Source organism: Macrosteles quadrilineatus, unplaced genomic scaffold (assembly GCF_028750875.1).
Source record: "Macrosteles quadrilineatus isolate MER2022 unplaced genomic scaffold, UCM_ALF_1.0 Scaffold_1__1_contigs__length_201487025, whole genome shotgun sequence".
Lineage (NCBI taxonomy): Eukaryota > Metazoa > Arthropoda > Insecta > Hemiptera > Cicadellidae > Macrosteles > Macrosteles quadrilineatus.
This window is the reverse complement of record NW_026542594.1, coordinates 110,997,683-111,011,990: the sequence shown is the minus strand read 5'-3', so window position 1 is coordinate 111,011,990 and position 14,308 is coordinate 110,997,683. Positions and strand designations below refer to the sequence as shown.

The following is a 14,308-nucleotide window of genomic DNA, read 5'->3' as shown; positions in this document are numbered from 1 at the left end:
CGGCTCACAACCCTATTTGTCCCCAAGTTTCCGTGTCCCTAAGATTCCTTGTCCCCATCTTTACGGGCACTCAATTGAAAGGTCTCGATCCCGTGACGGCGGGAAAAATAGTGAAATTCCCAAAATATTAACAGAATACTAGATACAACGTAACATTTCCTCCATAATAATAGCATTAGAAGCCAATTACTGCTGATCTTTGTTTACTTCAATACAGCTGATCGCGATTTATCACTAAGCCGATACGCATTATTAACGTTTGGATGACTTGTTTGCCAGCCAATTCTGTATTATACTATATAAAACCAGGTATAACGCTACCTATAATGTTTAAAACTCTTTAGTTACGTCATAGAATGTTGATATAAATGACTTACTGTGAAACTATTCAAATGTGTATATTTTTAACGTTACCATTAAATAACCACATTGACTAATTAATTACCAATTCAAGACTAAATAGAGAGTCTTTGCTTTGTTTTTGTTTCAAAACATATGTTCAAATATTTATTTTACACTTTCTTTGTAAATTTACCAACAAAAAAAACCAACAACGAATATCGCGGGTATGACTTAATCACTTTAATCATATTTATTGGTTGAAAATTTTTACATATTTAGTTTGTAAACTGTTTTATGTGGATATACTTACTTAACTTGAGGTCTAGGACATTACATTCAGCCCGTTTTTGAAACATTTCTTCAAAATGAACAAACGATTTGTTAAAATTACTTTCTTTTATATAGTTGGCATGTGTTGTTTATAAGTTTGAAATAGTTATTTGTGTAACTAGTGGGCAAAGTAGCACTTTGCTGCACACGAGAGCAATGTTTATGTTTGTTAGGAATGATCTCGAGTGCAGCAAAGGCATTTTGCACTCGTGCTACACATTATATTTTTCCTACAGTCACTATAAAGCATATAAATAATTAGCCTTTCATAACGATACAACACGTTTTTAGGTTCAGCTGCCAACACAAATAGGTGCCCTAGAGAAAATAGTACCCGCAAGAAATGTGCTCCGCAACTAGAGAATATAGTTCAGTATGTTTTTGTAATTTGAAGTGGTTTCCGTGCCTAAAAAATGCTTTAAAGGTATTTTCTTGTTTATTAAGATCGTAGGAATGTTTTAAAAACGTTTAAAAGAAAATTCCAGAAAGTTCAGAAAAACCGAAACTATAAACACGAAATGACAGGTTAAATCGTAGTTATAATAGTCAATCAGCGGCTCATAGTATTATTATCTAAGTGTTGCCAACCTATTTCCATGCGTACACGGATTACGTGCATAATAGAACCACGCTGTTTTGTGTTGTTCCGTTGGAATCCTGATGTGCGCCAAAGTATAAACCGTACGACAAAGTATAAATATGCAGCAATTAGCAGCTTTCTGTACTATAAACAGTACAAGGAAGCCAACTTTGTCGGGTGACTGTAGGAAAAATAATATACAATTACATGTGTGAATAACAAAATGTTTTCTAGACAAATATAAACATTTATTAAAAGTCATAAACATTTATTGAAATGATCATTTTACATATACAACTCTTACTTCATTTGATCTAAAATATTATTGCCTAACAATTTTAACTTTTACTTTATCTCTTGATAATTTGGCTTTCGTTTGTAATTTGTAGTGCAAAATCGTAAATGAATCGTATAATGTTTAAAACTCTTTAGTTACGTCATAGAATGTTGATATAAATGATCTTACTGTGAAACTATTCAAATGTGTGTATTTTTAACGTTACCATTAAATAACCACATTGACTAATTAATTACCGATTCAAGATTAAATAGAGAGTCTTTGCTTTGTTTTTCTTTCAAAACATGTGTTCAAATATTTATTTTACACTTTCTTTGTAAATTTACCAACAAAAAAAATTAATTTGAGATTTTTTGTAGTGTTTAAGTTTGGTCAATAGGAAGCCTTCATTTTAAACCAATTTTGTTAAGCCTTCACAAAAGAAGTATAAACTTAGAAATATTAACTTGGAAGAGATGTTAATTTAGCGATTTTGACCAAGAACTAAGCTTACCTCAACACACCTTTATTTGCCTTTTCATATTTGACGAAGACAATTTCCGAAATTCCAATCAGGGAAGTCTTTTTTATCACCATTAACCACAAGACCAAAGCTACCTTGGTAAACCAGTATTTATTCACAAACATTCTGATTTTGTTAAATATTCTCCATAAGAATAGCATTAGAAGCCATTTACTGCTGATTTTTGTTTACTTCAAAACAGCTGATCGTGATTTATCAATAAGCCAGTACGCAATATTAACTGCCAGTCAACTCTACAATGTACTATATAAAACCAGGGTTAACGTTCCCTATAGTAATTAAGACTTTTTAGTTACGTTATAGAATGTTGAAATAAATTATTTTACTGTGAAACTTCGAATGTGTGTATTTTTAAACTTTAACATGAAAATAACCACATTGACTAAAATATTAACGATTCAGGATTAAATGGAAAACTTGTGCTTTCTTTTTATTTCAAAACATATGTTCAAGATGTATTCTACACTTTCTTTGTAAATTTACTAACTTTAAATTTGATATTTATTGTAGTGTTTTAACTAGGATTTGTATGAAGTAGAATAACCTCAAAGGCTACTCTTAGAAAATAAACCTGGAAAAAAGATGGAATAGGTTTGTACAGGAAATATATTTGTTAATTAAGTAAGTACTATGACAAGTTCCAATGGGCGGAAAACAATATTGTTTGGAGATTCTAAACAGGTACTGTCTGTTGCTCTAAGCAAAATAGACTAATATAGTCTTACATGTATGGTATATAATAGTAAACGGAGCATCCACATATAACAGTAAACCTAGAGGTATTTCCGTTTCTTTACGTTGCTTAAACAAACCAAAAATATATATGTCAATGCTGATGAAAAGTAATTTCGTGATTGATTTCAATAACTGGATAATGAAACCCTAACCAGTCGCAAAAGAGTCGGGAATCAGCCGATGATTGCAGGGCTAGAGATATACATTTTATTTTATAAAAGTAATTGATTTTCAAATAGGATTACGTAAAACATCAAATTTTAATAAATAAAAAAAATTACTTTAGTAGAGATTTAAGGATGGGAGTGGACTGTAAAGCGATGGCTAAGAATACTGAAGTTATTGATCCAATGCATTAAGTTACTGTGTAATATCTGTGTTCGTATTGCTCGAATGTATCTTAATGTATGGATTTTTAATTGTATTTATTTATTATTTATTCATACCTTTTAGAATTAATTGAGGTTATATAAAATACATAGAGGTTGTATAAAAACACTAGTATTTTGTACTTTTACAAGAAGGAAAAGAATTTAAAATTATCAATTACCTTTTATTATTTATACATATTTCAATCCATTAAAATAAAGTTGTCTGACTAACTGACCTCAATCTCTGTTAACCAACAAGTAGAGTTTTGGTGTGATTTTACTTTATCAGTTTACATCATGATTATAATTTGTAAAGTTGTAAATGTTTAGTTTCGATATTATTTATTGTGCCTCGACTGAAATGTGACATTACTTTTAGAAACTTAAGACACTATTTTTGGCCGGGTTTTGTGAACTTCATTAACTGTTTACCAACAACGAATATCGCGGGTATGACTTAATCACTTTAATCATATTTATTGGTTGAAAATTTGTACATATTTAGTTTGTAAACTGTTTTATGTGGATATACTTACTTAATTTGAGGTCTAGGACATTACATTCAGCCCGTTTTTGAAACATTTCGTCAAAATGAACAAACGATTTGTTAAAATTACTTTCTTTTATATAGTTGGCATGTGTTGTTTATAAGTTTGAAATAGTTATTTGTGTAACTAGTGGGCAAAGTAGCACTTTTCTGCACACGAGAGCAATGTTTATGTTTGTTAGGAATGATCTCGAGTGCAGCAAAGGCATTTTGCACTCGTGCTACACATTATATTTTTCCTACAGTCACTATAAAGCATATAAATAATTAGCCTTTCATAACGATACAACACGTTTTTAGGTTCAGCTGGCAACACAAATAGGTGCCCTAGAGAAAGTAGTACCCGGTCCGTATCACTCCGCTATTTTTCCTCCGCAAGAAATGTGCTCCGCAACTAGAGAATATAGTTCAGTATGTTTTTGTAATTTGAAGTGGTTTCCGTGCCTAAAAAATGCTTTAAAGGTATTTTCTTGTTTATTAAGATCGTAGGAATGTTTTAAAAACGTTTAAAAGAAAATTCCAGAAAGTTCAGAAAAACCGAAACTATAAACACGAAATGACAGGTTAAATCGTAGTTATAATAGTCAATCAGCGGCTCATAGTATTATTATCTAAGTGTTGCCAACCTATTTCCATGCGTACACGGATTACGTGCATAATAGAACCACGCTGTTTTGTGTTGTTCCGTTGGAATCCTGATGTGCGCCAAAGTATAAACCGTACGACAAAGTATAAATATGCAGCAATTAGCAGCTTTCTGTACTATAAACAGTACAAGGAAGCCAACTTTGTCGGGTGACTGTAGGAAAAATAATATACAATTACATGTGTGAATAACAAAATGTTTTCTAGACAAATATAAACATTTATTAAAAGTCATAAACATTTATTGAAATGATCATTTTACATATACAACTCTTACTTCATTTGATCTAAAATATTATTGCCTAACAATTTTAACTTTTACTTTATCTCTTGATAATTTGGCTTTCGTTTGTAATTTGTAGTGCAAAATCGTAAATGAATCGTATAATGTTTAAAACTCTTTAGTTACGTCATAGAATGTTGATATAAATGATCTTACTGTGAAACTATTCAAATGTGTGTATTTTTAACGTTACCATTAAATAACCACATTGACTAATTAATTACCGATTCAAGATTAAATAGAGAGTCTTTGCTTTGTTTTTCTTTCAAAACATGTGTTCAAATATTTATTTTACACTTTCGTTGTAAATTTACCAACAACAAAAATTAATTTGAGAATTTTTGTAGTGTTTAATTTTGGTCAATAGGAAGCCTTCATTTTAAACCAATTTTGTTAAGCCTTCACAAAAGAAGTATAAACTTAGAAATATTAACTTGGAAGAGATGTTAATTTAGCGATTTTGACCAAGAACTAAGCTTACCTCAACACACCTTTATTGCCTTTTCATATTTGACGAAGACAATTTCCGAAATTCCAATCAGGGAAGTCTTTTTTATCACCATTAACCACAAGACCAAAGCTACCTTGGTAAACCAGTATTTATTCACAAACATTCTGATTTTGTTAAATGTTCTCCATACGAATAGCATTAGAAGCCATTTACTGCTGATTTTTGTTTACTTCAAAACAGCTGATCGTGATTTATCAATAAGCCAGTACGCAATATTAACTGCCAGTCAACTCTACAATGTACTATATAAAACCAGGGTTAACGTTCCCTATAGTAATTAAGACTTTTTAGTTACGTTATAGAATGTTGAAATAAATTATTTTACTGTGAGACTTCGAATGTGTGTATTTTTAAACTTTAACATGAAAATAACCACATTGACTAAATTATTAACGATTCAGGATTAAATGGAAAACTTGTGCTTTCTTTTTATTTCAAAACATATGTTCAAGATGTATTCTACACTTTCTTTGTAAATTTACTAACTTTAAATTTGATATTTATCGTAGTGTTTTAACTAGGATTTGTATGAAGTAGAATAACCTCAAAGGCTACTCTTAGAAAATAACCCTGGAAAAAAGATGGAATAGGTTTGTACAGGAAATATATTTGTTAATTAAGTAAGTACTATGACAAGTTCCAATAGGCGGAAAACAATATTGTTTGGAGATTCTAAACAGGTACTGTCTGTTGCTCTAAGCAAAATAGACTAATATAGTCTTACATGTATGGTATATAATAGTAAACGGAGCATCCACATATAACAGTAAACCTAGAGGTATTTCCGTTTCTTTACGTTGCTTAAACAAACCAAAAATATATAAGTCAATGCTGATGAAAAGTAATTTCGTGATTGATTTCGATAACTGGATAATGAAACCCTAACCAGTCGCAAAAGATTCGGGAATCAGCCGATGATTGCAGGGCTAGAGATATACATTTTATTTTATAAAAGTAATTGATTTTCAAATAGGATTACGTAAAACATCAAATTTTAATAAATAAATAAAATTACTTTAGTAGAGATTTAAGGATGGGAGTGGACTGTAAAGCGATGGCTAAGAATACTGAAGTTATTGATCCAATGCATTAAGTTACTGTGTAATATCTGTGTTCGTATTGCTCGAATGTATCTTAATGTATGGATTTTTAATTGTATTTATTTATTATTTATTCATACCTTTTAGAATTAATTGAGGTTATATAAAATACATAGAGGTTGTATAAAAACACTAGTATTTTGTACTTTTACAAGAAGGAAAATAATTTAAAATTATCAATTACCTTTTATTATTTATACATATTTCAATCCATTAAAATAAAGATGTCTGACTAACTGACCTCAATCTTTGTTAACCAACAAGTAGAGTTTTGGTGTGATTTTACTTTATCAGTTTACATCATGATTATAATTTGTAAAGTTGTAAATGTTTAGTTTCGATATTATTTATTGTGCCTCGACTGAAATGTGACATTACTTTTAGAAACTTAAGACACTATTTTTGGCCGGGTTTTGTGAACTTCATTAACTGTTTACCAACAACGAATATCGCGGGTATGACTTTATCACTTTAATCATATTTATTGGTTGAAAATTTGTACATATTTAGTTTGTAAACTGTTTTATGTGGATATACTTACTTAATTTGAGGTCTAGGACATTACATTCAGCCCGTTTTTGAAACATTTCGTCAAAATGAACAAACGATTTGTTAAAATTACTTTCTTTTAGCGAATTTCCCATATAGGGAATAAGCTATTACCGTAGTACTCATGGTAAGACCTGGACGCAGGACCGATTTTTTTTTTTCGTTTTGAGGTCCCTAGAGGCCAAAAACACCATCCGTTCAAATTCATATATATATATATTTATATATATGTGTCCGTCAGCACGATAACACGAGCAAAAATGATCCGATTTTGATGAAATTTGGTACAAACGTGTAAACCTACGTTTATTCGAACGAGTTCGCGATCCAGCATGATCGGACCATGGGAACGGGTGTTTACGGGGGGTTTTATGGGGTAAAAATAGGTTTTTCCCATTTTTTACCCAAAAAACATAAAATTTAGCAATTTATTTCCAAACCATTTTGTAGAGCTTCAAAAAACAAATAATTTAGTATATTGAAGCGTTATTATGCGCCTAATGGTTACGGAGAAAATTCCAAAAAATTGTAAATTTAAAATTCCCATGTTATTCTTATGGAGAATGAGTAAACTGTTGTAGTTTGCTTGTTTATGAACATATTTTGATCAAATTTGGAAAATGTTTTTATTTCTTAATAACTATTAACATTTTACAAAAAAAAAACAGTTTTACCCTCCCTGATGCAGCAAACCTAAGTACTTGTTAAACTAATTCTATTTAAATCGGGAATAAATGTTATATTATAAGTAGACATTTCAGTGTAAATCCAATCAGTCAAATGGAAATTCGCTTAGTCTGCAGGTTTGCTGCGGCGGGGGTATTATATAGTTGGCATGTGTTGTTTATGAGTTTGAAATAGTTATTTGTGTAACTAGTGGGCAAAGTAGCACTTTTCTGCACACGAGAGCAATGTTTATGTTTGTTAGGAATGATCTCGAGTGCAGCAAAGGCATTTTGCACTCGTGCTACACATTATATTTTTCCTACAGTAACTATAAAGCATATAAATAATTAGCCTTTCATAACGATACAACACGTTTTTAGGTTCAGCTGGCAACACAAATAGGTGCCCTAGAGAAAGTAGTACCCGGTCCGTATCACTCCGCTATTTTTCCTCCGCAAGAAATGTGCTCCGCAACTAGAGAATATAGTTCCGTATGTTTTTGTAATTTGAAGTGGTTTCCGTGCCTAAAAAATGCTTTAAAGGTATTTTCTTGTTTATTAAGATCGTAGGAATGTTTTAAAAACGTTTAAAAGAAAATTCCAGAAAGTTCAGAAAAACCGAAACTATAAACACGAAATGACAGGTTAAATCGTAGTTATAATAGTCAATCAGCGGCTCATAGTATTATTATCTTTAAGTGTTGCCAACCTATTTCCATGCGTACACGGATTACGTGCATAATAGAACCACGCTGTTTTGTGTTGTTCCGTTGGAATCCTGATGTGCGCCAAAGTATAAACCGTACGACAAAGTATAAATATGCAGCAATTAGCAGCTTTCTGTACTATAAACAGTACAAGGAAGCCAACTTGGTCGGGTGACTGTAGGAAAAATAATATACAATTACATGTGTGAATAACAAAATGTTTTCTAGACAAATATAAACATTTATTAAAAGTCATAAACATTTATTGAAATGATCATTTTACATATACAACTCTTACTTCATTTGATCTAAAATATTATTGCCTAACGATTTTAACTTTTACTTTATCTCTTGATAATTTGGCTTTCGTTTGTAATTTGTAGTGCAAAATCGTAAAACTTGTAATTTTGTTGTTTTTGGACCACAACTTTGTACAGTATAAATGGTAATTGGATTTTTTTTACATTCCCATGTAGGGAAATAAATTCCAAACAATTTGTTTAGGTATCTTGAAGTTTACATGAAAAAATTTTTTTCTACCTACTGTCAATATTTTCTACAATATTTTAAATATTTATTTTGTTGTCATTTTCAAGTTCTTCATTTCATTACGAACACTTCACAAAACACATCAACAAAAGCAAACAAAAACAAACAACAAGCTATTTTTACACAAAAGATATGGTGTACAGGGATATATATTCTGGCACATCTTATATACTAAACAACTTTTGCAAAACTTATGACAGCTAGCCTGACTATACTACTGGACCGAATTACACGCGGTTGGTACCAAATGAAATATATTTACCTGTGGATGTGCAGAATCCCTTTATAAACTAAAATAAAATGAGTTTGAATTTTCAAAAAAAACTAACATGTGTTTTTTTTACTTTACTTTACAGTATATTCTATAATATGTTGAACAATAAGTAAATGCCATGTAATACAACAAATTAACTTTTGAGCTTTAAAAATAGCTGTTAAACACTGTCAACAAGTTTTTCAATAAAACACTACTTTACAAAAATCTGAAGGGCTGGTCCAGAATTGATGGCTTCTTAAGTCTGTAAATTGTATCCGTGTTGTTTAATAAGTTCAATGCTAAATGATTTTGATGAGAAATCAGAATCATTCAAAGAACGATATGGGGAGGGAAAGAAAAAGATCCATGTTGCAGGAAGTGGTGAAGAAAGTAGTAAATGTGAGCCGTGAGGAGTGTGGGAACCGTCTGTGGCAGCTAGATTAATGTATCTGCAATACTTAAATGCTATCTGAAGGGAGGGAAATAGGTCCAGGACGTAGGAAGTGGTGAAGGAAGTAGTAAAGGCGAGCCGTGCGGAGTGTGTGAATCGTATGTGGCAGTTAGATTAATGGATCTGCAATACTTAAATCAGGACCTAGGAAGTGGCGTATGAAGTAGTAAAGGCAAGCAGTGTGGATTGTGGTTGCCGTTTGTGATAATTAGGTTAATGTATCTGCAATACTTAAATGCTTCGGAGTATGGGAGGAGTAGGAGTATGGGTTGTCATTTTGGTGACAAAATAAAAACAAATTAAGATCAGAAAATCAAAACAAATTGAAGAAGTTCCAATCGCATGTTTTTATTTACAGCGTGGTGTAAAAATAGAGAAGTTTGCACAATACATAATTTTGGTCGAGTTTTTGACCACGGGCCAGTTCTAGTATAATTCTAACTTTTTTTAAATATTAGAATAATTTGTTTTACATTATTGAGCTTTTTAGGGACTTACGTCCCTACAAGCCACTAGTATGAGTTTAAAAAAGCCTAAGCGCAGGAAATTGTTGTTCTCGCTATATTATATGAATGCTCAGAAAAACTGAAGAAACACAACAACGGCTTTTGAGTATCAAGTAAAAGAGTGCAATAAGCAAAAAATATAAAAAATAATGGGCAAAAGAGGTGTTTATAAAAAAATATGCCGAGGAATGGCCATAAAAGGACAACAACGCTGCAAACGAATGGTTAGAGCTTCAAGCGTTTCGTTATTATGCAGATAAAAATACTACGAACATCTAAGTATTGCTTTCGGGGAAATGAATACAGAATGTAAATTTTGAAAGGCATGTACATTTGGACGATTAAATTGCAGATAGGCGCTGTATGAAAAGGGAATCAAATTAATCAAGCTAATATGAACTGAGCGATACCAGACACTTCATTGTTGATTTCAAATTAGTTTCTTATAGCCATTATAGTGCATTGTATTTTGACCCGGACAACCCCGGGTTTCGCTGCTAGTATATTATATAAGATCGGGCCATAAGAAATGGAGTGATATGGAGTTTTAGAAGTCTTCAAAAATAATCAATTTTTAATCATAAAAATGGGAATGTACAACTTTTAATAAAACCATCGTGTAGAGATTAAAATACAAACGATTTTGTAAATTTATGCGTTGTTGTAAGATTAAGTTATCGGAGAAAATATAAAAAAACTGTGCATTTAAAAATTCTTAATTTATTCTTCTGAGGATAGAGGAAACTGATGTAGTTTGCTTGTTTATGGATGTATTTTGATCGAATTTGGCAAATTTCTTTTTTTCATCCTATACTATGAACGTTTTATAAAAAAAGAATTTCCTTTTTCTCCGTAGTAGTAAAACTAAGTACTCGTAAAATCTAATATTATTTAATTGGGGAATAAATATAACTTCTTTATGGAAATAATTGAGTCAAAATCCAATCAAACAAATTAAAAATCGCTAAGTCTGCTGGTTTGCTGCGGTGGGGATATTTTTACTTTCAACAACCAAGTACGTACAACAGTGTGGCACATACATAATGCAGCAGGTACAGCACATAGATTCAAAATGTATGTCCTGATTTGCGGGTCTCTAGCTACATAGTTCGTTAGGAATCTGTAATTATTGTAACCCAGGCAAATTCACTTAAAATTAAGACTACGACTATTTAAAATATCATTCAATATGTCTACGCATACAAAATTATTTTATGCGCACTAATAATTCATAATTATTGTGGTAAATTTGTCGTTGGGAAATTAATAATACGCAACAAAACACTTAATATATTAATTTAAAATTAAATTAATAAATTATTAGCAGACTCACTATTAAGCTTGGGCGGGTGGTAGCGCGTGCAGTTTAGCCAGTCGTACAGTTGTTGCGAAGTGGTCGTGGTCGTGGCCGTGGTGGTCGCGTCTTGTCGCGGTCTGCCTGCGTGCTGCAGGATGTGTTCTATGGTAAAGTTGGTACTACAACACCGTGACTGCTGATCCTTGTTCGTCTCGGTCGCCTCCATCGCTACTCCGCTACTGGTGCTCCGCTCCTGATCTACTCCGCACCCCGGGCTACCGGTATATGTTTAATTAAGCATGAGCTACTCCTCAGTCCTCACCTGATTTCACCCCCTCCCCTGACCCCGAGGGACGCTACAATGCTCGTCTACAACTTGATGTTATCCGATCCGCCTTTGTTCCTTGTTTGCCCAAACTTTCGTGACGCTTCTTTTCACCCGTCAAACTCATAATTAACAAGCGACTTGTCTCCTTATAGAATGTGATGTTCTCATCTCTTTACAAACATAGTAATTAGAGCAATCCAGACTGTACCAAATAACTAGTTTGTGACGTCTTTTGTACTTTTCAAATACTGTTTTTTTCAATTAACTCCTTTTTTTTGCGAATTTCCCATATAGGGAATAAGCTATTACCGTAGTACTCATGGTAAGACCTGGACCCGGGACCGATTTAATCTTTCGTTTTGAGGTCCCTAGAGGCCAAAAACACCATCCGTTCAAATTCATATATAAGATATGGTTCATATGGTATATATGTTTATATATATATCTGATTTTTTCTACATTTGTTTACACTTGTGGAATTAGAGCTTGTCTCAGTTTATCAGTATTTTTCTGCTTTCTTCGTGAATTTGAGTTGGTTCGCTCATCATGGACTTTGCTTGCGTTGCTGTCGGATCCTTTCACCAAGGAGATCCAAGATTCACTGACAGCAACAACTCTCAGTGTATGGCCAATGCAGCCTGTGCACTGGCTTGGCAGGTGTTCGAGATTAATTAGTATACTATTAGTAATTAGTATGTTCATGCTATAGATTTACTCTGGTTTACTTAAGGTTTTATCCCCCTATCGTATTTACAACCACCCCCCCAACAAATTAAATCCACCCCAATGTTATTCTTACAGGTCCATAATTCTAAATCACGTTTACCCATTTCTAGATTGACTGGATATCTGAAATTTGGCATGATTGTAGATCTTGCGCCGAAAATTTACAAATATAATTCCCCCCCCCACGAAAATTAGAATCCCCCCAACGTTATTCCTACAGGTGCATCGGTCTAAATCAATTTTACCCACTTTTAGATTAGCTAAGGATCTGAAATTTGGCTCAATTGCAGGTCTTGCGCCATGGCCCATTTCTATTTACCCCCAACCAAAAAAGGGGGGTAAAAATGGGGTTTTCCCATTTTTGACCCTAAAAACAAAAAAATGCAATTTATTTTTAAACCGTTTTGTTGAGCTTAAAAAAAATAGTATATTAAAACGCTGTTGTTTGTATGGCTAACGGTCACGGAAAAAAAATTCAAAAATAAAGTAATTTGAAATTCCCATGCTATTATTATGGAGAAAATTAAAACTGTTGTAGTTTACTTGTTTATGCATATATATTTATAATACCCCCGTCGCAGCAAACCTGCAGACTAAGCGAATTTCAACTTGTCTGATTACATTTTTACTGACATATTTCCATAAATAAGAAATAATAATTCCCAATTTAAATAACATTAGATTTAACGAGTGCTTAGGTTTGCTGCTACAGGGAAGGTAAAAAATGTTTTTTGACGTCAATAGTATAGGATGAAATAAATAAATTTGCCAAATTTTATCAATATATGTCCATAAACAAGTAATTACAACAGTTTTAATTTTCTCCATAAAAATAACAACATGATAATTTTAAATTACACTATTTTTACATTTTTTCTGTGACCGTTAGGCATACAACAGCGCTTCAATACGCTAAATTATTTCTTTTTTAAGCTCTACAAAACGGTATGAAAAGAAATTTCAAAACATTTTGTTTTTAGGGTCAAAAATGGGAAAACACATTTTTACCCCATAAAACCCCCCATTAACCCCCCCTAAACCCCCGTTCCCATGGTCCGATTATGCTGGTTCGCGAACTCGTTCGAATAAATGTAGGTTTACACGTTTGTACCAAATTTCATCAAAATCGGATTATTTTTGCTCGAGTTATCGCGCTAACGGAAACATATATATATATAAATATATTTTTTGATAGTTCTGTTCACTTTTTCAATTAATAAGCAAAAAAAAAAAATAAAAAATAAAAACCAGAGTACCCTGAAATTCATTTTTTATTTAAACTGATACGTACTTCGGCACTAAGGCCATGATCACAGTATGAGTGTTATGAAAGTATGTAAACAATTAAAATAACTATTTTTTAATTGTTTACATACTTTCATACTGTGATCATGGCCTTAGTGCCGAAATACGTATCAGTTTAAATAAAAAATGAATTTCAGGATATTCTGGTTTTTATTATTTTGCTTATTAATATATATATATATATATATTAATAAATAAATAAATATATGTATATGAATTTGAGCGGATGGTGTTTTTGGCCTCTAGGGACCTCAAAACGAAAAATTAAATCGGTCCGGGTCCAGGTCTTACCATGAGTACTACGGCAAAAGCTTATTCCCTATATGGGAAATTCGCTAAAATGTGACAAATTTATTTATTTCATCCTATACTATTGACGTATGGCCAAAAAATCCTTTTTACCTTCCCCGTAACAGCAAACCTGAGCACTGGTTAAATCTAATGTTATTTAAATTGGGAATAAAAATGTCTTATTTATGGAAATATTTTAGTAAAAATGTAATCAGACAAGTGGAAATTCGATTAGTCTGCAGGTTTGCTTTGGCGGGGCTATTTATATTGGAAATATATAATCTCTATCTATATACTTAATACAGGAGGGGGTTTCTCTGTAACATCCATTTCGCCCTTCTTACTGAACTACACTACCTAGGTGTCGTTTTAAAGTTTACGATTCAGCGTAAAGACGAATGGCAATTGAAAAA

The 14,308-nt window shown here is 32.1% G+C and overlaps 1 protein-coding gene across 1 annotated transcript in view; it reads right to left on the bottom strand.

The window, feature by feature from the left end:
* The window catches only part of LOC128999856 (homeobox expressed in ES cells 1-like), a 70,439-nt gene extending 56,832 nt beyond the window's left edge, over window positions 1–13,607 (bottom strand). Inside the window, exons 1-3 of the mRNA XM_054426578.1 lie at window positions 13,591–13,607; window positions 12,043–12,222; window positions 11,282–11,520 (exon numbers count right to left, since the gene is read on the bottom strand). Of these exons, the coding sequence (XP_054282553.1) occupies window positions 11,282–11,520; window positions 12,043–12,222; window positions 13,591–13,607 (436 nt within the window). The remainder of the gene's footprint in view (window positions 1–11,281; window positions 11,521–12,042; window positions 12,223–13,590) is intronic.
* Between the last annotated feature and the right edge of the window lie 701 nt (window positions 13,608–14,308).